This window comes from Natator depressus, chromosome 9 (assembly GCF_965152275.1).
Source record: "Natator depressus isolate rNatDep1 chromosome 9, rNatDep2.hap1, whole genome shotgun sequence".
Lineage (NCBI taxonomy): Eukaryota > Metazoa > Chordata > Testudines > Cheloniidae > Natator > Natator depressus.
The window spans coordinates 62487142-62510646 of NC_134242.1; the positions used below are offsets into that span (position 1 = coordinate 62487142).

Genomic DNA, 23505 nt, shown 5'->3' on the forward strand with positions numbered 1-23505 from the left:
TTAAATTGATGAACTCATATAAGCTTGCAGCGTCCAGTGGGTATAACTGGACACTGCAAGATGGGGGTTCCTAGGATTGTCTCTGGGACCAGCGGAATTGGCTAGTGTCATTCAGTTGCACAGTCCAAGGAGCAGCTTACATGCCAGAGGCTGTGCGTGAACAGTGGGGGTTCTCACAGCAGAGCAGGGTAAGGCTGGCTCCCAGAGTCAAGGATTGGAGTGACCTAGCAAATCACCGGTCCAGACAACACCAGAGGGGAATGTCACACTATCCCTGACCTCTGACCCTCTCTCTGATCTCAGATCTTTATCCCCTCTCTGATGTTTCCTCCTGGATGTCCAGCTGCCACCCCAACCTCAATATTTCTATAAATGAATCCTTTCTCTAACACCACTCCATTGTCCTTCCCCTCACTGACCCGGTCACCCTGGACACTTTTCTTTCCTTCTCCTCCAATATCCAGTCTCTCACTTTACCCTGTATAACATCCACATCCACCCTTTCCTTGCTGCTAAAGCTCCTGTCTGTGCACTGGTTACCTCTTGCTTTTATTACAGCAACCTTCTTCCTCCTGGCCTCCCAACTCCAGCCCCAAAGTCTGCCTGAATCACCACTGCTGAAGTCATCTTCCTCTCCAATTGCTCTGTCTGCACCATCCCTCTTTTGAATCTCCCTATTGGCTCCCTGTCTTCTACTGTAGCAAATTCAAGCACTTTGTTATCATCCAGCCTACATCTCAGCTCTGCTAAACCTCTAGCCCTCCTCTTACTCCCTACACTGATCTCAGTTCCCTCACCTTACTGTCCCTTCTGTATCCTTCCCTCCGTTGGACCATCTATCAGGCTGCACACGCCTGTTCTGGTGTTCCAATCACCCTCCCCTCCTTCAACTCCTTCTTCCAAACCCACCTTTTCAATCAACTCCATCTCCTGTCTCCTGATTAAGGTTCCCTCACCCAGGCTCTGATTCAGGAACACATCCTGATTCGGGACAGCCCTTCAGCCTGTGCTTAAGTGCTTTCCTAAACTGAAGGGCCTAAATTTATTCTCCTGGATTTGTCTTGTATTTACTTAAGAGTGTGAGCTCTTCAGGGCAGGAAATGTGTCTTTACTAGAGTTTGTAAAGTACTATGGACATTTGTAACACTGCAAACATTCCCCCTGTGCCCATAGTCATTCATTCATCATCTGTCTGTCCATCCATCCATCCACCCACAGTGCCTATCTATCCACCTAACCTATTTGTTTTATCTGCCTCCCAGTCAATCGACAGACAGACAGACACATACACACACCAGCGCGAGCGCGCGCACATACACACACACAGTGAAAGAAATGCCATCTAAGTGATAACATGGTTATGTCAGAGGTGACATGTTCATTTAACCCCCCCATTTCAGAGTCTCATCTTGATGCCGCTGAAGTTCATGGCAAAGCTCATGATGTGGGATCAGACTCTTAAGACATAGACTTATCTGAGGGGACAAATGCCTCTTTGAGCTGAAAACTCTCTAGCTTGTTCTCAGAAAAACTGTGAGTTTATCTTGCAAAGTCTGCCAGAGTCTGTTTGTGTTGTTTTGTGTGTTACCTGAGCAGAGAACAGGTAGTTTTCACACATTAAAAGATATTCAGGTGCTTTTATATACTGGGGTAACTCCTCAAGAGCTGAATCCTGAAACTAAGTCGCCATGAACTTAGTCCTCTGGCAACAAATCTCTGACAGATCTGAAAAAATGACTTCAATGGATGAGCAGGATACAGGTGTTTTGCAAACGGCATAATGAACATCTGCACTGCACATGCTTCCGATAACGGCTCCCTAAAAGTCCTCCTTCCTTCCCTGCACAGGTTACCTGCACTGCTCAACCATACAAAGGAGGGGAGCAGCTGCAACTGGGCAGACAGGCAGGGACTGGGCATGCCGGGGTGGGGAGTGGATGAAGATTTGGCTCTATCCTCCATAATGTTCTGATCAGCACAGCTGAGCCTGCCTGACAGGGGAAATAAGCTGCACCAGGGAAAGGGCTGGCAGAGTTTACTTCTGCCCCGCAGTGAGAGAGTAGCAGGCCCTGTTTTATGATTCAGAGACTCACTATTTTCAAAACACCTACAACCTCTGCTTTTGGGACAGCATAGCGAAGCACTGCCCCTGAGTAGGGGTGGCTGAAGGTGCCACTTCACCCTTAGTATGTTTCCAAGCAGAACACCTGTATGCTTGAACGTGGAGCCTCGTGGAAATACAAGCCGGTGCATTGATTCCAGCGATTAGATGTGTCACCTGTGAATTTGTTTGCATGTCTGTTTGATTGCTACATCGCACACAGCTGATAACTACAATAACTGCATAATGACAGGTTTCAGAGTAACAGCCGTGTTAGTCTGTATTCGTAAAAAGAAAAAAGAAAAGGAGTACTTGTGGCACCTTAGAGACTAACCAGTTTATTTGAGCATGAGCTTTCGTGAGCTACAGCTCACTTCATCGGATGCATCCGATGAAGTGAGCTGTAGCTCACGAAAGCTCATGCTCAAATAAACTGGTTAGTCTCTAAGGTGCCACAAGTACTCCTTTTCTTTTTTCTTTTTAATAACTGCATAGAGGTCTGTATACCTGGATCTCTGCATATTTGAACTGCATCTCACTAGATGTGTTGTGATATCTTCAAGTTTGACTCTCTTGGGAGATAACAAAAGGTGCAATGTGTATTTACTTTGCCATGCGATCTCTATCACTCTTTTAACCACTTTGTTCCCCTTTTCTTTTTCAAACAATCTCAGCCCACTCCCCTCCCCAAAGGAAGCCCTTATGGAGTGTAAAGTGAAAAAGGACCTACCCAATGCCACCCGGGCAGCAGAAGCATCATAATTGATCCAGAAGGAGACCCAGGACAGGATGGTGATGAGGATGGAAGGCATGTAAGTCTGGAGGATGAAGTAACCAATGTTCCTCTTGATCCGGAAACTCAGGGATAAGCGGAGATAAGAGCCTGTCAATCAGATACCAAAAGGAGCTGTCATTTGCGGAAGGGCCAGGGTTGCAGGTATGATAAGGGGGCAGGAACAGGAATGGGAATCACCTGGGAATCACTCATATCTCTCCCTCTTTAGAAGTAACGCTGGGGAAGGTCAGGGGAGGTAATCCCGCTATTCTGCATTTCCATTGATGGCATAAATTTATCACCTTCAGGAAGAGCCTCTTTGGAGCCTGGTCAATTGGGCCCACTGCCTTGGATCTTTAACCACCTTGAGTGGTAAGGAGCCCAGGCTTTCTGAACGTTAAATCGGAACAGATTCTCCCATAAGCAGTTGCAGTTGGAGAAGACAGAGGATCTCTTCTGCTAGATACCATGTGCTCACTCACAAAAATAAGAAGAAAATTTACTCCTAAATAGCTGAAGGCAGTGTGTTAGGCAGCTGCTGAGAAAACTCGGGACTGTCCCAACCACAAGGTTCCTGTTCAGCCTCACTGCTCAGATAAAACTTCCAGTTTCATGCGCAATCTCTTCCGTAAAATGCATGTGCCACAGTGAATCTTATTTTCCCCACGCAGGTACCATAAAGGTGTGTGCAAACTGGGCAAATGCAAATAGCTTAACTGTGCAAGTCTGTAGAGGACTCCGGTAAGAACTCACCCTTCTGTAACTCTCCCCTTTGCTATGAAGCTGAAAATACAAGAGGTCACCCTGTTTCAACTGCTATCTTAACAGCTGAGGAAGGGGATCATAGAATCATAGAATATCAGGGTTAGAAAGGACCTCAGAAGGTCATCTAGTCCAACCCCTTGCTCAAAGCAGGACCAATCCCCAACTAAATCATCCCAGCGAGGCCTTTGTCAAGCCTGACCTTAAAAACCTCCAAGGAAGGAGATTCCACCACTTCCCTAAGTAACCCATCCCAGTGCTTCACCACCCTCCTAGTGAAAAAGTTTTCCTAATATCCAACCTAAACCTCCCCCACTGCAACTTGAGATCATTACTCCTTGTTCTGTCATCTGGTACCCCTGAGAACAGTCTAGATCCATCTTCTTTGGAACCCCCTTTCAGGTAGTTGAAAGCAGCTATCAAATCCCCCCTCATTCTTCTCTTCTGCAGACTAAATAATCCCAGTTCCCTCAGCCTCTCCTCATAAGTCATGTGCTCCAGTCCCCTAATCATTTTTGTTGCCCTCCGCTGGATTTTTTCCAATTTTTCCACATCTTTCTTGTAGTGAGGGATGATGTGTTATGACAAAGGGACCTTCAAGGCTGGCAACCAGCTTAACTGGGCAGGCAGTCTAGTTTAATGGTTAGGGCACTAGACTAGGAAGAAAGAGACCTGGGGTCTGCTCTCAGCAATCGTCTTTTGTCTCCTTGGACAAGTCACTTCACCTCTCAGTACCTTTGTTCCCCTCCCACTTTTTGTCTGTCTGATATTGTAGGCTCTTGGGGGCAGAGACTGTCTTTCACTATGTGATTGCCCAGTTCCCAAGCCAATGGGGCACCCAGCTTGGTTAGAGCCTCCAGGCAATACTGTAATAACAACTGATGATCTTGGCAGTGGTCTCATGTAATTTAGAAGGTCTTAAGAGCCAATGTTTGTGGTTTGTTTTTCGGCAGTGCACACATTCTAGATAAAATGAAGTCTGTCACCAATCACAGCAAATTTTCCAGCTGGCAACAAATAAACCATCAGATGTCCAGTCTTACCAGCTCCTTTCCCCATGACAGACAGGCAGGTTTGCGTCTCGTTCATAGGTTGCACACCTGTTTTTATGGAAATGTTTTTCTTCGTATTGTTATTTTTATTGGAGCTTCAAGAGCCACTTGGAAATCACATGGAAAGAGTGGTAAAGGTGGGAACCTACCAATGAAGCCCTGTTTGAGGGAAGTCAGCATTTTGGCCTGGCAATCTTGAGGGTATCTGCAAAAAATTGCACCATTAACCTCTTGCTGTCTGAGGGCATGGATCTGAAAAAGCAGGGTTGGTAGGATTGGAAGAGAGACCAATTTTCCAAAGTGGCACTGCAAGATTAGAACCCAGGTCCTCAAACATCCTAGACAATTGCTTCCGCATCTAAGTTAGAGAAGCAGCTGCATTGACTTGCAAAGAGAATCCTTTATATGTTCCCCAAACCCCTTTGCATGGAGCCCCACCTGTGGTGAAGACCACTTCTCTGGTGACCAGTCTCTGCTCAATGATGGTGAACTGGGGCAGCTCCAGCATCTCCATCCCCGTGACGGCCGAGTTATTTCCTTGCCAGAAAAACACAATGTCATCGACTGTGTAGCCATCTGTGGGGTGAGGAAGCACAGTACACTCAGAATTAACAAGTCCTGGAAATCAGCACCTCCATCTCCATGAAGACTTTTCCCATGGGACTCAAATGGTGTCCATTTATCAGGGCATAGCAGCCATTCCCCACCTCTTGATGAACCTTCACTCCTTAGCCCAACTTGATAGAACAACTACCTGGAGAAAGAAACAAATGGCCAAGACTCCTTATGAAGACTAAGAAGTGGAAGGTGAAGGTGGGAGCTAACCCCTAAGACAGCCACACAATCCTTGGTTTGCTTAGACGGGATTTGTACATCAGAAACCTCTCTCACAAGCAATATGCACAGCTTTTCCTTGGTGAACTATTTCTGCATGCCAGCAGGGGGAGATCACACAATGCTTTTTTGGTGTGGCCCATGAAAATGGTGCCTATCTGTTTACAAAATACAAGAGCAACAGGGTGGTGGATTATGAACAGCAGCACTAACAAAAAAAAACCCAAAAAACATTTGGCCCTTTCCCCTCCAGACTCTCAACATTTTCACCTAGGTCAAAATGTGAGCCTCTTTGATAGGCAAATGCCTTCATTAAGCAGCCATTTAGAAGAGCTTTAGTGGGAGAGAGGGCTGGATGGCTCTGGAAGATAATAATGAGCTATCAAGTCTTTCATTTCAGCATAACTGGTTGAAATGCAAGCCTGGTCCATCATTACCTAATGCAAATCCCCCTTTGGGTTTGGTCCTGCACTGTACGCATGTGGGAAACTGCACGTATCATCACAAGGTAACAAATGCTGGGCAGGACTGGGTGTGCAGGGGAGCCCAATTAATGGGAGCACTGCTGAGCAGCTGCCAAACTACTCCTGTCCAGTAGCAGGAGTGAGGCCAACAAAGGACGCATGCAGCTAAGTGTCTCATTGGCATAATGATCACACACCCATTCCCTGGCCTGTTTTTACCTTACACCCTGAGAGTAAGTGTGCAACGGGTTTATTATTTCTCATCAGAAAACTCCTCCCAGTGGTTCAACCTAACTTGCATCTGAGAATAGCCTCTGTTCATGACCATCACACTGCAGCACAACAGCCCTGCAGAGCATGCAAGTACTTGCAGCATCAAGGCATTTTGCTAGTTCGTGTGGAAGGGACTGGCCGTTCTTAGTGGGAAGGTGTCCACAACATATAGCCAAAATCACAGCTGGTACCGATTGTCAGTAATGTCCACAGAGAGGCCAAGAATTAAATGGACTATAGAGACCTATAGGGCCCTAGAGGTGCATAGTCCTTCCAGAACAGAGTTGAGGCAAAGTATGGTGGCAAAGCTTGCACTGTCTCCGTACCTGCCCTGTAGATAAACAGTGAGACACTTAACCTTAGACATCATTGCATTTATTCAAAACTGCTTTAAAAAACATCCACAAACATTGGACCAGATCCACAGCTGGTTAAAACAGCATAGCTCCATTGACTTCAATAGAGCAAACCTAAGTTCCATCAGCTGAAGATCTGGCCCATGAAAGCTCACTGCTTCTGTGCATTGGGTTGGAGGCTCCAGCTGAGCCCATTCTTCCCTCTTTTGGGAGGAGAAGATCTGCACGACACTTGAGATGTGGCTGATCCAGGTCCTAGGGCGACCATGCTCCTGCTCCCACTAGTCACTGGTAAAACTGCCATCGGCTAAAGGACAGAGACAGGTCATAAGCCCACACAGACTCATAGTGTTTAAGGCCAAAAGGGACCATTAGATCATCTGGTCCAAGCTCCTGTATATCACAGTCCATTAAATTCCACCCTTTGACCCCTGTATGGAGCCCAGACCTTGTGTTTGTTTGGCTAAAGCATCTCTGTCAGAAAGGTAGCCAGTCTTGATTTGAAGGCATCAAGAAATGGAGAATCCACTACTTCCCTTGGGAGTTTCTTCCAATGGTGAATCCCCCTTGATATTAAAAAATTGGGCTTAATTTCTAAATTGAATTTGTCTGGCTTCACCTTCCAGCCATTGGCTCTTGTCCTGCCTTTCTCCATTAGGTTAAAGAGGCCAATATTTTCTCCTCATCAAGATACTTATACACCATAATCAAGTCAGCTCTTAATCTTCTTTTTGATAAGCCAAACAGATCAAGCTCTTTAAGTCTCTCTCTGTAAGGCATTTTCTCCAGCTCTTGAATCATTTCAATGACTCTTTTCTGCGTCCGGTCCACTTTAACCGTGGACTCCAGACCCGGATGCAGCATTGTAGTATCAGTGTCACCAACACCGTGTACAGGTAAAAATCCCTTCCCTATTCACTCGCTATCCCCGTGTTCAGACATCCAAAGATCACATTAGCCCTTTTTGCCTCAGCATTGCACTGGGAGCTGGTGTTCAGTTGCTTTCCCACTATGACCCTTCAAACCTTTTCAGAGTCACTGCTCTCCAGGGTACAGTCCCCCATTCTGTAGGTCTGGCCTACATTCCTTGTTCCTAGATGCATACCTATGCATTTGGCGGGATTAATACACGTGTTGTTTGTAGGGGCACAGTTTACCAAGTGATCTGCATTGCTTTGTCCTTATCATTATTTACCATCCTGACACTCTTTGTGTCACCCACAAATTTTATCAGCAGCGATTTTATATTTCCTCCAAGATCATTGAATCGTTGAATAGTGTTGGGCCTAGGCTAATCCCTGAGGAACTCTACTAGAAATCCCCTCATTCAGTGATGATTACCCATCGACAATGACTTTTTGAGATCTGTCCGTTAGCCAGTTTTTATCTATTTAACGTGTGCTCTGTGGATACCGTATAGTGCTATTTCTTTTTAATCAGAATGTCGAGTGCTACTGAGTCAAATGCCTTAAAAAAGTCTAAGTATATTACATCTAACCACCAAACTTGTAATCTGTCAAAGAATGAAATCAGGTTGGTTTGACTATTTTCCATGAAACCACGTTAACTGTATTAGTTATATTCCTATTCTTTATTGGTTGAATCCCAGATCAGCTTTTCCATTACTTTGCCCAGGATTGATGCCAGGCTAACTGGCTAATAGTTACAAATGTCATCCCTCTTGCCCTTCTTGAATATTGGCACAGCAGTCAGGAGGGGCACGTGAAGAAGAAGCTACCTTTCAGGATGCAAGCACTCAGCTCACAAGGTTATGAAAATGTAGCCTCACCTCTTTATGACAAACTCTACTGTGAGTCTTATATGACATCCCTCCCCTCATCCAGCTTGATCTTCCCACACCATTTGGGTACTAATCATCTAGGTATACCTCACTCGGGGCTTGCCTAGACATACAGCATGCAGCAAGCTGGGGGAAAATCTACCATGCACTAACTGTCTGTGTGGTCCCTGCTGTCATGCTCTGAAAGTTCCATAGTGGATTTTGATCTACTCCCATTTCAAAGGGGGATAGGTCAGTGCGTATTAGGGAACTTCTAGTGCACGGCATCAGGATCCATATGGACAGTTAGCACATTGCAGGCTACTGCGGGGTAGATTTCCATCCCAGCCTGCCGCAGACTAACTATTCATCTAGACAAGCCCTTACTCAATTCCCTGCCATTGCAGAGGCCTCAGGCATTGGTGCACCTTGGTCCCTCCTGTTCTCTGCCTGTGGTACACAACACTTTAGTCCCCTCAGGGCTGTAATGCTTTGGCCTAATTCTGGTTGTTATTTGGCATGGAGATGGTTGGTGGTGTTCAGTGGTCTGTGATATGCCAGAGGTCAGACTACATGATCTAGGGTTCTCTTCTGGCTTTAAACCTTATGACTCTGCAACCGGCCTATACTATCATAGCCCTCGTTGTCTGGAGCAGAAGAGAGGAGCTAAGGGGGCTAGAGTTGCTGATGGGATTCAGGGCAGAACTATCGATCTGGCCCCCATGCCCAATAGAATCCTCAGAGCAATACACTGCAGAGATGTCCCCTCACACCGCTGCTCCATGCAATTAGTCCAAGCCTCCTTAATCCCTTGTATCCGAGAACTGGCTCACTGTTGGATTCACACAAACATCATCACACTATTTGTGTCCCAAATTTGATCTATCTTGCAATTGCCATAAGCTGATGTGCCGGAGGAGAACGTCTTCTGGATTCTAACTGTCCACTGCTGTTTCATAAATCCATAACCCTGTCACTGTGAAAGGGTTTTGGTGGGTTTTGATTAAAACACATTTAGGTAGGTCCACAGCAAAATATAATTATATATATATAACCAATGCTTCTATTCCAAAGCTGTGCTGCTGGCACCATTGGCAATGCTGGCACACAAATGAGAAAGGAAACAAAATGGAGCTGTGCTAGTTTCAGACGTGGCAAATATGTAAAAGACAAAAGCATTAAAGAAATAAATCCTCATCTGCATTGGTCTTTTACATACTGCAAGGAAACATAACTCTGATGCTAACAAATTAGCTTGAGCGTATCCCACTAAAACCACAATCACAAGATGGGGAGCTGTGGGCAATTCTCTGCCTTCTGTTTTCTTGGTTCTACTTTAAACTATGCTCAATATACTAAGAGACACCAGCTATGACATATCATTACTGCCTCCATCAGGACTTAATTTACATTCCATTATGCACCATGCTAAGGGCTGCAATTTGCAGTTTGCCCTAACCAAATCAAAACTATTGCTGGAACTTAGGCTGCCCGGCGCAGGAAGCATTATGACGGCAACATGGACATTGCAGACTGTGGACATAGTGGGCACATTCCTTATGAAAAAGGAAAAACTCCAGACACTTCATCTTCACTCTTGTGAGAGCTGTGGCTTTGGGTCTGTCCTGTAGGATACTGCATTTTCATCTTTCCCCTCCTGCAAATATTCAGTTGGCCAGAAAATGCTGCTGGTGCTAATGGCAGCTTCTAAAACCCTTGCCACAGTGAGTAAGATTTTCGATCTCACCCCGATGCTGGTGCCCTGGTATCCTCTTTCCTGACTCTCCATTGCTGGAGGTTCACCTGAGTGGCTCCCACCCTTCAAAAGGGAGACCGAGAGGCCAGGCCAGACTCCTCCATATGCCCCAACCCAGCCACAATAGAGACAAATGAGTGTGGAAGTCACAGCACCCAGTCAGGGGGAGAGTGCGTGCACTGCACCAGTGGGGAGAGAGAGAGAAGAAGGCAGATCCCCAGCAGCAATCAGTGGAAAACAATGCAGACTGGAAGTGGAAATAACATGCAGGGACCCCCTCCTTTCCCTGCTCTTATGACATGTGCAATGCTAGTCCTAGGGGAGGCAGGGGAAGGCACGAGGCATACGCACAGCTCTCAATTTCTAGCGTGCAGTTCTGCTGGTCCAGAGGGTATCTCCTCAGATCCATCATGCAAGCAGCTGTGGTGGTGATTCTGAAAAGGAAAAAAAAATATTAAAGGAAGACATGAAAGTCAGGCAGCATGAGGAGCCGCTGTTTCTATGGTAACCAGGGAGCGACATGGTGGGGAGGGAAGTATGTGGGGAGGGGGAACTGAAAGAAGCTCACCCTCAACTGCATGGCTTAAGTCTTTCGTGACTCACGTCATCCAGGCTGCCTCTTTATTAAAGAAGGGGGAGGCACGGGTGGGGGGGGGCTGTGTTCCCTCTGTATATACATGAGAGAGAAACAAAGACACTGAGAGGGGCAGGGATTTTGAAATGAGGGAGGAAGAGAGACATTTCTGTCTGTGAAAGAGAGAGAGCGAGGACACCCATGCCTATAAAAGAGAAAATGTGTGTTGATTAAATTGCTCTGCATTGGGGCATAAGGAAGAATAATTTATCTGATTATCTGTCTATTCAGCCAGCCAGCCAGCCAGCCTCTCCCAGTCACCATGACATTTGTCTATCACCACCCGTACCCTCCATCTAATTTTTCTATCACTGAATCTGATTATCCAAATCCCACTTCTTTGAACCTCCCTTTCTAATGAATTGCATGTCCCCTTGTCTATCAACTCTCAATGATGTTAACGTATGGGGCATAGCACAAACGGGTTGGGTTGCGAAAGATATGCATGTGTGTGTTCGCACACAGTATCTCACACAGCTCTGATGTGGGGGTGTGAGAGTGCGTGGATGGGGCTGTGCACGTTTGTACGCGATGTGCTGTGTGCGTCGGGGAGGGTGAATGTGGAGATATGTGCCTTTATGTTTGTGGGGAATGGGACTGCGTGTGTCACATGTGTGAGAGGGGGAGCAGCAGGTGAAAGAAAGACAGGGGGAGGCGTTCTCTCTGCTGCACTCTTTTTGCATGTGGCCTTCATGCACTTCGGATGGCAGGGGGGCAGCTGAGGGGGGATAGAGCAAATCAGTGTCTAGTTAACCAGCCTGGCAACACAGCACTGTCCTCAGAGTGCGCTGCCCCTCAGACATGCCGGCTTTGCTCCCCCTCACCTGACTGCCCAATCTCCTTTGAATGCAATCTCCTTTCTGTGCAGTGTGTGTGTGTGTGTGTGTGTGTGTGTGTGTGTAGCTGGAGGTGAGGGGGAAGGGTTGGTCCCCCCGCACCCCTTTCAGTTAACCATCTGGAAGGCACTAATCAAGCAACACATATTTTAGGATGCAGGCATAACCAGTGAACTGTTAACAGGGAAGCTTTGTTATCTTCTGAGCCCTGTGGCCTGGGAGGTGGAGAGAGGAAGGGAGAGAAAGAAAGGGTGATAAAGAATGAGGAGATAGAGAGCCAGAGAGAATGAGACTCAGATCAAGCAAAAGAATCAATGAGGAAGGAAGAGATAGAAAGCCAGGGTGTGGGTGGGGGGGTATATAGAGATAAAGGCGGGGGACAGAGAAAAGAAATGGAGAGAGAGCACTCAGCTGAGCCAGAGATGCACTCAGAGCGAGAGAGCGCATCACTGAGCAGCTGTCTCTTTAAGAAATCTTGCGTGCTAAATTTATCTCTCTGCTGTCTGTGAAGACTGTTTGTAGGAGATGAAGCCTTGAGGAGAGCCTTTGCCATTGCCTGCCATTCTATAAATAGATCTGGAGAGACAGAGGGAATTTATATATATCCTCACGGGGTCTAGATACAACATTGCAACTGCCCTTTGTCAGAGGAAAGGGCCAAGGTGGGAAGGGAAAATTAACCTGTTAATCTGAATGCTGGACACAGCAGAGGGGGAAAATGAGCTGCCTAAAACTGATCACAAATGACTGTGTATTTCATTTATTGCTTTAGCAGCTGTCAAACTTTGCACCTCCAACTGGAAAGCTGGAAAGGCAGTGCCTGTCCCGTCTCTTCTCAGCAGTCTCGCTGTGGTCAGGAAACAGCTCAGAGGGGCGGAGATGAGGTTTCCATGGGGCATCCATCCCTACTCAAGACAGACCTCGGAGTCAGCACAGCAGCAAATGCAGGCGTGCGCCAGGACCGATGAGTTGCAAATGTGCATGACTCATCCCCTATACCGCACACGGCATATACTGTACATATTATGCCACACCTGTGGGAAATAGCATCTACAAATGCATTCTCTGATTTTCCCTAAAGTGCGAGATGCAAAAATGTATTAAATGAACATTTTCCACCCCATTTGTGGGACCCTGTGGGCTAAAACCTTCCCAGAGCCTCTGTCCTAACTTTGCCGAACCAAGGACGATTAGGGGAGGGCTGCTCCGATTTTCAAGTGACCCTCTGGCCTCCCAGCAGGACTCTGCCATCACCTGCAGTGCTGGCTTTAGATCCAGAGCACGACACGGCATGCTATGGATGCAACACTCCAAAGGCCAATTCCATTCTAGGCGTAAATCTGGCTTTCAGTGGGTTTACTACAATTTACAGCAGCGTAACTAAGAGCGGGATATGGCTCCATGCATTTTGCAGCAAATACAACCACCAGTTAGGGATGATCATTCTTGTGCAATAAACAGGATTGAGATTATATTGGCCCCAAAGAATCAGATAAATTGCCCCCTTCCCCTCCAAATTAAACTACAGCCCACTGGCTGGCCAGCAGCATGTGCCATGCATGCCTGATTACATGCCCTCCTCCCTTCGCATGTTGTGATGTTACCCACGGGATCGAACAGGGGCATGGAGGGATGAACCTGCCCCAGAAGCTGGTGGTGAGCCTGCTGGGATTTTTCAACATTCATGTGCTGGGATCCCCTCTATCTGTATCACCTGGACTCCAAGAATTCTGCCTTACTCCTCTCCTGGATTAAAGTCAGTAATGGCATGGAGAAAGGTAAGCGTCTACACCAGCTGCCTTCATGCCTCAGATATGGCACGGATAAGACTGGCCATGTGCCCTCTGCTGCCCAAAGACAATGCAGGCATGTGGTTGAACTCCACCCCTGGAAGTGTGTTTATGCTGTTAGGGCCTGATTCAATGCTTTGGCAGCCCATGGTCTCTGCCTAGGTGGTTACATAGGATCCCCATTTGGCTAAACCTTCCATTTTGCCTGCTCTATTGTGTGGCACATTCAAGGAACTGTAGGTCTGACATGGCTCATTTGGCAGTGACTGAAAGCCATGACCATCAACCAGCTTGTCGGTGGCCTACGCGACAGGAGTTGGTAGGACTCAGTCTCGCCGGTGCCTACATCACAAAAACCAGAGCTGCCAAGATGGTCCAGAGCAACGCTGGGGCACGTCAGTGAAGGGTTTGCTCTGCCACTGACCATGCTGTACCTGCTCTGTGCATAAAGCCTATTAGTCTCCAAGGTGGTCAGTCCAGCATCTATCACATGCACTATGGTGACTATTAAAATGATATATCCATTGGGCACATGTAACAAATCCACATGGGAGGATAGATAGATCTGTTCATTATATAATATGGACTGTTGGACAATGGGAAGAGGGGCAGGAGAGATGAGAGAGCGAGGAATGACAGGGGAGGATGGAGGAGAGGTGAGATAACAGAGCAGGTGGTAAAGCACAGGAGGCAAATGGGGGAGAGAAGACAGAAACCGATGGGGATCCAGAGAGGTAGTGAGGGGAAGGAGACAGGAGAGGGATGGCAGGAGAAGAATGAGAGGTTAAAAGACAGAAAGCAGAGGAGGAGTGGAGTCTCCCCCTGTGAGACGGGAGGTGAAGAGACAGAGAACAAACTATGCCACGGTAAACAGTCACCGACAGAGCGCACTGCCTCCAGGGGGAAAGACAAAAGAGAAAGGGAGAGAATGGCGGGGGGCGAGGACAAAAGGGAAGGATGTCACATTCTCTTTGACATTAGAATTAGACATTGGAATACCGCCAGATTATATAATTTATTTATTTATTTTTTAATTCAAAATTTGTGTGGTGTAAAATTTTGCCTGCTTTGATGGAAATTCGTAGAGACGGTACCCATCAGAGGGATAGACTCACCAGCCTCTTGCATGCAGTATTCAGTGCAATGGCCTGATTTCATGGCCTGCCACTGACCACAAATGCTGGCTAGCCCCCTGCGGCTTAGACACAATCACCCCTACTACTCTAGCCCCACCCCCACTTTCCTTGAAATCACAACCTCCTCCCCCCACATCCCTCCCCAAGAGGATTCTGCCCTTCCATGTGACTCATTTCTGCTCAGCTCGGACAGGCAGAAGAAGTCACACAGAGATGCTATTTCTCTGCATTGCTGGTGAACAAGACAGCTTTCATTTGGTGGGAGATGGAGGCTAGGACAACTCTGGAAATCTTTTTAAAGGAGGAATCTAGCCCAGGGATACACAAAGCAAGTTGGATAAAAATCTGTGGCTGATGCATGTGTCCCCACTGCCCTCTAGGGGACGGAAACAGAGCTGACTGTGTGTTATAGACACCATACTGCTAGCAGCTAATGGAGATTCTCCTTCAGCACAAGTAGTAGTGGCATGTGCCTTGGCAGTTGCCACCATGAAGCTCTGAGTAGTTGTGAAATGCCAGGATGAAACAGCCGCGAAGTTCTAAATTGGCTCTCGATTTGTTACAAGATGAATGGATCCCAAGCTGCAACTGGAGCGTGAACCAAACCTTACAGGAATACCCACTTAACATAATCTTCTCATTGTCACGTTTGGGCAGCAGCAGAAGGAGGCTGTTCACTCACTATGAGCTGCCAGGCACCCTGATCTCCCACTGAATTCAGAGAAACTCGTCGATCTATTCCTGGCAATGGTAAGGGGGACACTGTTCTCATGAGATGTGCAGCCTGATCTGAGGTCTGGACACAGTTGTGAAAAGCATCTTAACTACTGGGACACATCAAATGGAACCATTGGGGTTTTCCCATCGCTGACGTAGGCAGAGAATTATTAGGCTGTGTGTATGTGAAGGGGCGTGAAGGGTCAATTCAACCTCCTAATACTTCTGCTTATCATCATGAGTTGAGAGGGACCAGGGGGCTTTATCCTGCCTCACCTCACCGTAGCTCTGGCAGGACTCCTGAATCTTAATGTGTCTCATGCTAGGGGCTCCCCTCTCCCAAGAGAATCTGTCTTTTCCCCCTGCCTAAGTGTTCCAGCTCAGACAGACACAATACCAGCCATTTTGTTTCCTTCTCTGATCCTCCTCATTGCTGTTTGTTTATTAATGGCTTCTTCTGTCTTATGTAGAGTGATTACATAAGATCGCAGACAAGGAGGGAAAGAGCTCAGAGCTGCTATTAAAAACCTGCCATATTCAAGTCTCTGCCCATGCTGCGAAGCCTGTAGATCAGTTCCAGCATTCTTCCGCACCTGGTCCTGACAACGGCCCTGGCTGGACCTGCTTTTGGATTTGGATTTCCCTTCACCCTGCTTTTTCCCAGTTGTCTGTCTCACTTGTTATCCCTGTGCCTTGTGCTCCTCCCTTGATGATAGCAGCTCCCTCTATCAAACTTCTCCATTCAGTTCATTCAAGCCCTTTTTGGCTCTCACCATCCATTTGCCCTCAGTCCCTTCATCAAAGGGGGCAGGGGAAGAACACTCATCAGCTGGCACAGTAAAGCAACAAGCACTTCATCAAAACTTCCATTGCCTTCAAAAGAAGCAGGAGCAGATTCTTAATGTGGTGTGTGTGTGTTTGCACATGCGTGAGCACAGGAGGGAATTTCCCTCCTTTGAGGTCTTCCCAAGTAGAATGAGGTACCTCTCCTCCTCAGTGTTCCTCATCACTGCAAAGCCTGACACTGTGACGCTATGAACTCTGCCTTATCTTCAGAAAGTCCGTCCATGGTTGTGAATGAGAGAGGAACACAGCACACAATTGCCAGTTCCTGCAAGTGAGTGGAGATGGAGCCAGCTCTTGGTTTGCTCATTTATTTCAGTGTATGAAGTAGGTAGTACTGGTACAAATCCTAAAACACACACAGTCGATATCAAGAAAAAAAAATCATGTTTTGTCTCGTTACCTCTTGACAGCAACTTCTCAGCTGCTGCCTGAGCCACAATGTCCACACTGCTGTTTTTAGCACACTAGCCCGAGCTCCGCTAGCATGACTCTGTCTGTCCAGGCTGGCAAACTCACCTCCTGTTGCAGTGAAGACATGCCCATTTGGACTCCTACTGACTTTAACGGGACTTATAGAGGCAAAATTATTAATTGCTCAATGAGAAAAATCTCAAACCTTTAACCTTTCAAACTCTCTCAGAAAAATATGCTGGCAAATGTTGCTTTTTGCCTGGCAGTGAACACAACTTCTGAAGGCCCTGAGTGGTTTACAAACCCTGGTGAATCCCTGTTCTTCCCTTACTGTGGTGGTGCAGCAAGTTAACACAAGCTGCTATTCATGGCTGGAATGCACAGCCTCAAACGTCTCCAGCCACAAAGCTGAAAGAGTTTGTTTTCTACTCAGCCTCTTTGTTCCATTACAAAGTCGCCACATGATTGGCAACCACTTCTCAGGATTGAGGGACATTGCCCAGGTCTGGAAATGGAATAGCAAGGGGGTGATGCAGATCAGGATTGAGGTGAGTTGACAAAATTGTGGGGGAGAAGGCAAGTTTTAAATCTTGGGGGTGCAACAGATCTAGACTGAAGTACACTGACAGCACTGTGCGGTACCTGGGACTGGGACTGGAATAGCCCAAGGTCAAATGTAGGGACTAAGGAGCATTGTCAGAGCTACTGTGTATGGTGGAAAGTAGCTTATATAGTACTGGCCTTCACAATGCCCAGCAAGAAGATGCAGTTGCTTATTCAGCACTTGTGGCTTGATTAAACTTCTGTTTTGCTTATGATATCTTCCTGGCATCTCTCCCTTTTTCATTGGGGGAACCAAAGTTTACCCAATGGCTCTTGAACCCCAAGAGCAAGGGCCTTTTTCACAGTAGCTCATAAAGGGTCTGACATTTGCAGAACATTTGCCCCAGGTTCCAGCCAAGTTATTTTGGCTTTTTCCTTTTTCATGGGACCATGGGCATTAGAGATGTCACCCCCATGTCTCTTCCCACTCCACAACTTCCCAGACTCCTCGCCCCGGAGCTTTGGGTTACCTTCCCTACATATTTGCATTTTTTCCTCTAAATTGAATCAGGTCTGGTTATTTCCTGCCCTGGTGTATGACTCCTCCAGGATTCCTGGCATTACAGATTAGAGGTCCCATTTGTTTATGGCCCTCCAACTAGCTCTCAGTCCAAGCCAATATGAATTAGTTGTTGAATAAGCTTTCATCAGACGTTGTGTATCAAACACATCCCCAAGACAAAGCAATATTACATCTGCTGCATTCCTTTCGTCCACTTATCTGCTAATTCTATCAAAAACAAGCATATGTGCTTCTCCCCAGCAGAGGGACTGTCACAATAGAGCAAAGGGGAAGAAGAAAAAGGCCTCATTTGTCCATGAAAACAAATTATTCAGAGTTCGATCTTGTTCTCATTGACGTTAACAGCAAAGCTCCCATTGACTTCAGTGGGGCCTAACTGGACCCTGGGGGCTCTATCCTGCAAGGTGCTGAGCTTCTGGCCCTGGTACAGCAAAGCACTTAAGTGTTTGCTTAAAGCCCTTGGTTGGTAACTTTCTGAATGCCTCTGCATTTCCGACATCACAGTCTGTTGCAAAGAAAATGACTGAGATGGCACAGCAAGAGGGAGTAACTTCACTGCAAGATCAACTTGAAGGAAAGGATGGGACTGGAAGGAAGGTGGCACGTGAAGAAACAAACATAGCTACGGTACCTAGTAAAAAAGGGCAAGAAAACTATGAAAAACACAAGACAGAAACAAAATCACCTTGGTTAGCACTGTGTGTCAATTTTCTGCACTCTGGAAGCTCTGTTTGAAAGACTGCCCCTTCAGCAAAACCCCCACATGCCACAGAACCCAACAGATCTGGCACCAAAATACAGAAAGGACCTGATGTTCAGAAGAACCCTGCGATTTTGCTCCCATGTTTTTGCAGATGCATATAATTGAGGGTGCAATTTTGTGGATCTAAATAACTGCAAGCATAACACTTCAGTATTCACAAAAAGAAAAGGAGTACTTGTGGCACCTTAGAGACTAACAAATTTATTTGAGCATAAGCTTTCGTGAGCTACAGCTCACTTCATCGGATGCAGCTTCAGTATTTAGCTACCCAATTGCACCTGGCAGTCAGGTATCTACATGCTACTGAATGTGCTAGAAATTATTTGTGGCTGCAAAATTGCACCTTGCCGTTATTGGTGTCAGCAAAAATGCAGGTGCAAAATGAAAGGCCCCCTAAGAAAATGTTGCCTCAAACCTCTATGCACATGATGGATGGACTTTTTACAGTGTCCCTCAGAAGACTGCAGTTGCATCACATTAAGAGGTGCTACTCCATGCAAGACTTCTGACCTGCGATGAACATCGGGAACTCCCACTGAACGCAACAGGACTTGCGGACTCTGAACCTCTCATGATTTTTGTGGTGGGTTTCATTGTGCTCTGCCATATCAAGGGAGCAGCCTCCAGGCAACCAAACAGCCAGTGTTTTATTTAAACACAGATCTTAACGGGAGCCTGTAGGTAACAGGGGCAAATACCTCAGTCATCCTCTTCCTCCTTAGCCCAAATACCAGGCCCCTTGTCTCACCCCTGAAGATGGCCTGTCCAGGGTAATTCTGAGCTCTTTCTAGCTGCAGCCCCAGCAGTTAAGTAGGAAGGAATCATTACAGGATGTACAAGATGGAAATTCCCCCAAAACATGCAGCATCAAAGGGGCTGGTGCTGTGTATGGTCAAGATCGGTGCAGTCCATTCCAAATGGAGATGTCTCCTTCCCCTTTGCTGGGTTGGGAAATAAGCACAGTGTGGCTCTCTTATTTATTTGTGACTGTTGGAGGCAGGTCTAAGAGATGGGTGTAAACTTGGGCACTATTTCCCTGCTAAATATCAAACTTTCTATCTCCAACCATTCTGGCACCAGTGCCAGACAGAAAAGAAAAAGCTGCAAGAAATTATTTATTTTATACTGGGGACAGTACATATTTATACTGTCTCATATTAAGAAACAGCTGATCTGATTTGCCTCAAACTTTCCACAAAATTTTCACCCTTGGGCAGAGAGCAGACCTGGAAAATTTCATCTCTATCACCCAAACTTGCAGAAAGTTATCATTAATGTATTATTAAAGCATTAAGCTGTTAGATCATACTTTTTATCAGTAGAGCTCAAAGAACTTTGCAGAGGAGGTGGGTATCATTATCCCCATTTGACAGATGGGGAAACTGAGGCACAGGGCAGGGAAATGACTTGCCCCAGGTCACCCATCAGGCCAACGGCAGAGCTGGGAATAGGACCCTGCTCTCCTGAGTCCCATCCCACTGGTCTATCTTCTAGGCCACAGTAGGCACTTTTGAAAGGGGCATTTGAAATGGAAACATGCAACTTGAACTATAGCAATCTGAAACAGTATGCAACCTCAATTACTCCTCTGCCCCAATACTAGTCTACCCCAGTTCAGGGATCATTTTGTCCACCACTGAAATGCAACCACTTCTGGGGGTGGAATGCGATATTAGACCACTTAGAAGTGAGCAACTTTTGAGCAAATCTTTCTTGGCCTGGCTGTGCTTTCTTTAAAGATGGATTTTGAGGGCTGCTCTGTGTATGGCCAGAGAGTTGGATGATGGGACAGCAATATCATTCATGAACATACAAGCAATGAAAACTCCTCCCACACTTACCTCAAGCCATACAGCACGGTCCCATCTGGATGGAGCCGAATCATGCGATTCTTCACTGTCACCCCATGCAGGAAGGACTTCTTGTCATTCAGGAAATAGGTGTCAGGAAGCCACAACTGGTCAGCCACCCGGTTGTCCAGGGTCAGGTTAAGAGGAAGGTCACTGTACGCTAGGCGTTTGTCCCGCCAACTCTGCTGGAAATACATTGTGATGGTGTAGTCCTGGGAGAGAAAACACACAACTGTCAGGCTGTCCCATGGGAGACACCCTGGCCCCTTGTCTCACTTCTGCTGCCACTGAGATGCCTGACATGTCTCCAAAGCTTTTGCACCCAGGGTATTCATTCCCCACATGGTGTGTTATAGGAAGTGTGACTTTTTTTGGAAGGGTAAAGCTACAGGGCACTGGACTGAGCTTTCTAAGGGGAGGAATTGGCTTGACTTGTCACTGATTCAACACTCAAAGGAGAGAACTTTTTGCACTTCAGCCACCTCTTCCCTGCTCCACATTCTGCTCACTGCTCCTTAATGCCAGAGTCACAGTGTGGTGGCGTGCGTCTGAGATCAGGGAGACAACAGAATACATGCAAAGTTGGCTAAATTTTTTTGAATGGCAGTGGCCCCATCAGTCAAACTGGTTGGTAAGGTCCCATGGGAGGAAAATCTAAGCGATAAAGGAGTTCAGGAAAACTGGCAGTTTCTCAAAGAGACAAGATTAAGGCTCAACTGCAAACTATTCTGATGAGAAGGAAAGATAGGAAGAATACTAAGAGGCCAATATGGCTCCATCAGGAGCTCTTTGATGACCTGAACATCCAAAAGGAATCCTACGAAAAGTAGAAACATGGAAGAATTGCTGAGGAGGAGACCAAAAGAACAGCACAAGCATATAGGGACAAAATCAGAAAGGCTCAGGCATAAAATGAGTTACACCTGGCAATGGACACAAAAGGCAATAAGAAGAGATTCTTTAAATATATTAGAAGCAAGAGAAAGATGAAGGTAAGTGTAGTGGGAAAGGAGAGATAATAATTGATGACATCAAGAAGAATGAGGTGTTTAATGCCTGTTTTGATTCAGCCTTCACTGAAGAGGTTAATAGTGACCAGATACTCAACATAACTGATATTAACAGCAAGGGGGAAGGAATGCAAGCCAAAATAGGGAAAGAATCAGTTAAAGAATATTTAGATAAATTAGATGTATTCAAGTCAGCAGGGCTTGCTGAAATTCAGCCTAGGGCAGTGGTTCTCAAACTGGGATCCGCGAGGGTATTCCAGAGGGTCTGCAAGTCATGTCCAGGGCTGCCGGCCCCACTGATCAACTCCTCCCTCCCAGTGCCTCCTACAGGCCGCGGAACAGCTGTTCAGCAGTGTGCAGGAGGTACTGGGAGGGCGGGGGAGGAGCGGGCATAGGGTTACTGGAGTAGTGAATGGGAGGAAAGCAGTAGATGTGATATGTCTTGATTTTAGTAAGGCTTTTCAGACAGTCCCACATGACAGTCTCATAAGCAAACTATGGAAATGTGGTCCAGATGAAATTACTATAAGGTGATGCACTTGTTGAAAGTCCGTACTCAAAGAGTGGTTATGAATGGTTCATTGTCAAACTGGAAGGATGTATCAAGCGGGGTCTGACTGGGGTCAGTCCTGAGTCTGGCATTATTCAATATTTTCATTAATGACTTTTATAATGGAGTGGAGAGTATGCTTGTGAAATTTGCAGATGACACCAAGATGGGAGGGGTTGCAAACATTTTGGAGTACAGGATTAGAATCCAAAACAATCCTGATAAATTAGAGAATTGGTCTGAAACCAAAAAGATGAAATTCAATACAGACAATGCAAAGTACTTCACTTAAGAAGGAAAACTCAAATGCACAACTATAAAATGGGGAATAACTGGCAAGGTGGTAGTACTGCTGAAAAGGATCTGGCGGTTAGAGTAGATCACAAACTCAATGAGTCAGCAAGTGATGGCAGTTGAGAAAAAGGCTAATATCAGTCTGGGGTATATTAACAGGAGTGTTGTAGGACATGGAAGGTAATTGTCCTGTTCTATTCAGCATTCATGAGGCCTCAGCTGGAGTACTGTGTCCAGTTGTGGGCGCTACACATTGGGAAAGAGGTGGACAACTTGGAGAGAGTCCAGAGGACAGCAACAGAAATGATCATAGTTTTAGAAAACCTGACCTATGGGGATAAGTTTAAACAAAATTGGGCATATTTAGTCTTGAAAAAAGAAGACTGAGGGGGGACCTGGCAACAGTCTTCAAATAAGTTAAGGGCTGTTATAAAGAGGATGGTGATTAATTGTTGTCCATGTCCACTGAAGGTAGGACAAGAAGTAATGGGCTTAATTGGCAGCTAGGGAGATTTACGTTAGATATTAGGAAAACTTTCTAATTATAAGATTAGTTAAGTTCTGAAATAGGCTTCCAAAGTGAGGTTGTGGAATCTCTGTCATTGGAGATTTTTAAGAACAGGTTGGACAAACACCTGTCAGGGCTGGTCTAGATTTATTTTGTCCAGCCTCAGCACAGGGGGATGGACTTGATGACTTCCCGAGGTCCCTTCCAGGTCTGCATTTCTGTAATTCTATGAAGACCCCAAAACTGTTGGGGGATCAGGCTGGGGTTTGTGTTTATCCCAGATTCATTCATCAATCATATTAATGGTCATGTCTATGGCTCTCATCACCACAGTGTTGATGGAGTGCTGGCACATCAAACTTCACTCACCACCTCTAGCAGCTGGACCTGTAGAAGGGAATCTGTTCCAGGTACACTTATTATTACGTGTCTTGCAGTAGCACATAAGGGCCCCAACCATGATCAGGGACCCATTGTGCTGGATGCTGCACAAACAATTAGTAACAGACAGTCCTTGCAGAGCTTACAATCGAAATAGACGAGATACACATTGGGTAGAAAGGGAAACAGAGGCACAGATAGAAGTGACTTCCCCAAGCTCACCTGGTGGGTCAGTGGCAGAGCTAGGAATAGATGACAGGTCTCCTGACTCTCCCTGCCTACTGGATCATAATCCTCTCTCTTATACAGCACTGCCTTTTAGCCACCAAAAAGAGGAAATTATATATATCGATATATACATAAATATGAAGAAAATATATCCCAGGAATCTGTGAGGGCATGAGGCAGGGAGGGGATTTCTGGCTGGCTCAGCCAAGGTTTGTTGCAAAGAAGCAGGCAGTGGCAGCCACTTTCACTTCATTTATTCTTTTAAAAAGCAG

The 23505-nt window shown here is 46.3% G+C and overlaps 1 protein-coding gene across 2 annotated transcripts in view; it reads right to left on the reverse strand.

The window, feature by feature from the left end:
* The window catches only part of GABRQ (gamma-aminobutyric acid type A receptor subunit theta), an 87654-nt gene that overhangs the window by 2928 nt on the left and 61221 nt on the right, over window positions 1-23505 (reverse strand). For both annotated transcript variants that reach the window (XM_074964373.1, XM_074964374.1), the window contains exons 4-7: window positions 20254-20474; window positions 10505-10587; window positions 5129-5266; window positions 2832-2984 (exon numbers count right to left, since the gene is read on the reverse strand). In XM_074964373.1, the coding sequence (XP_074820474.1) occupies window positions 2832-2984; window positions 5129-5266; window positions 10505-10587; window positions 20254-20474 (595 nt within the window). The remainder of the gene's footprint in view (window positions 1-2831; window positions 2985-5128; window positions 5267-10504; window positions 10588-20253; window positions 20475-23505) is intronic.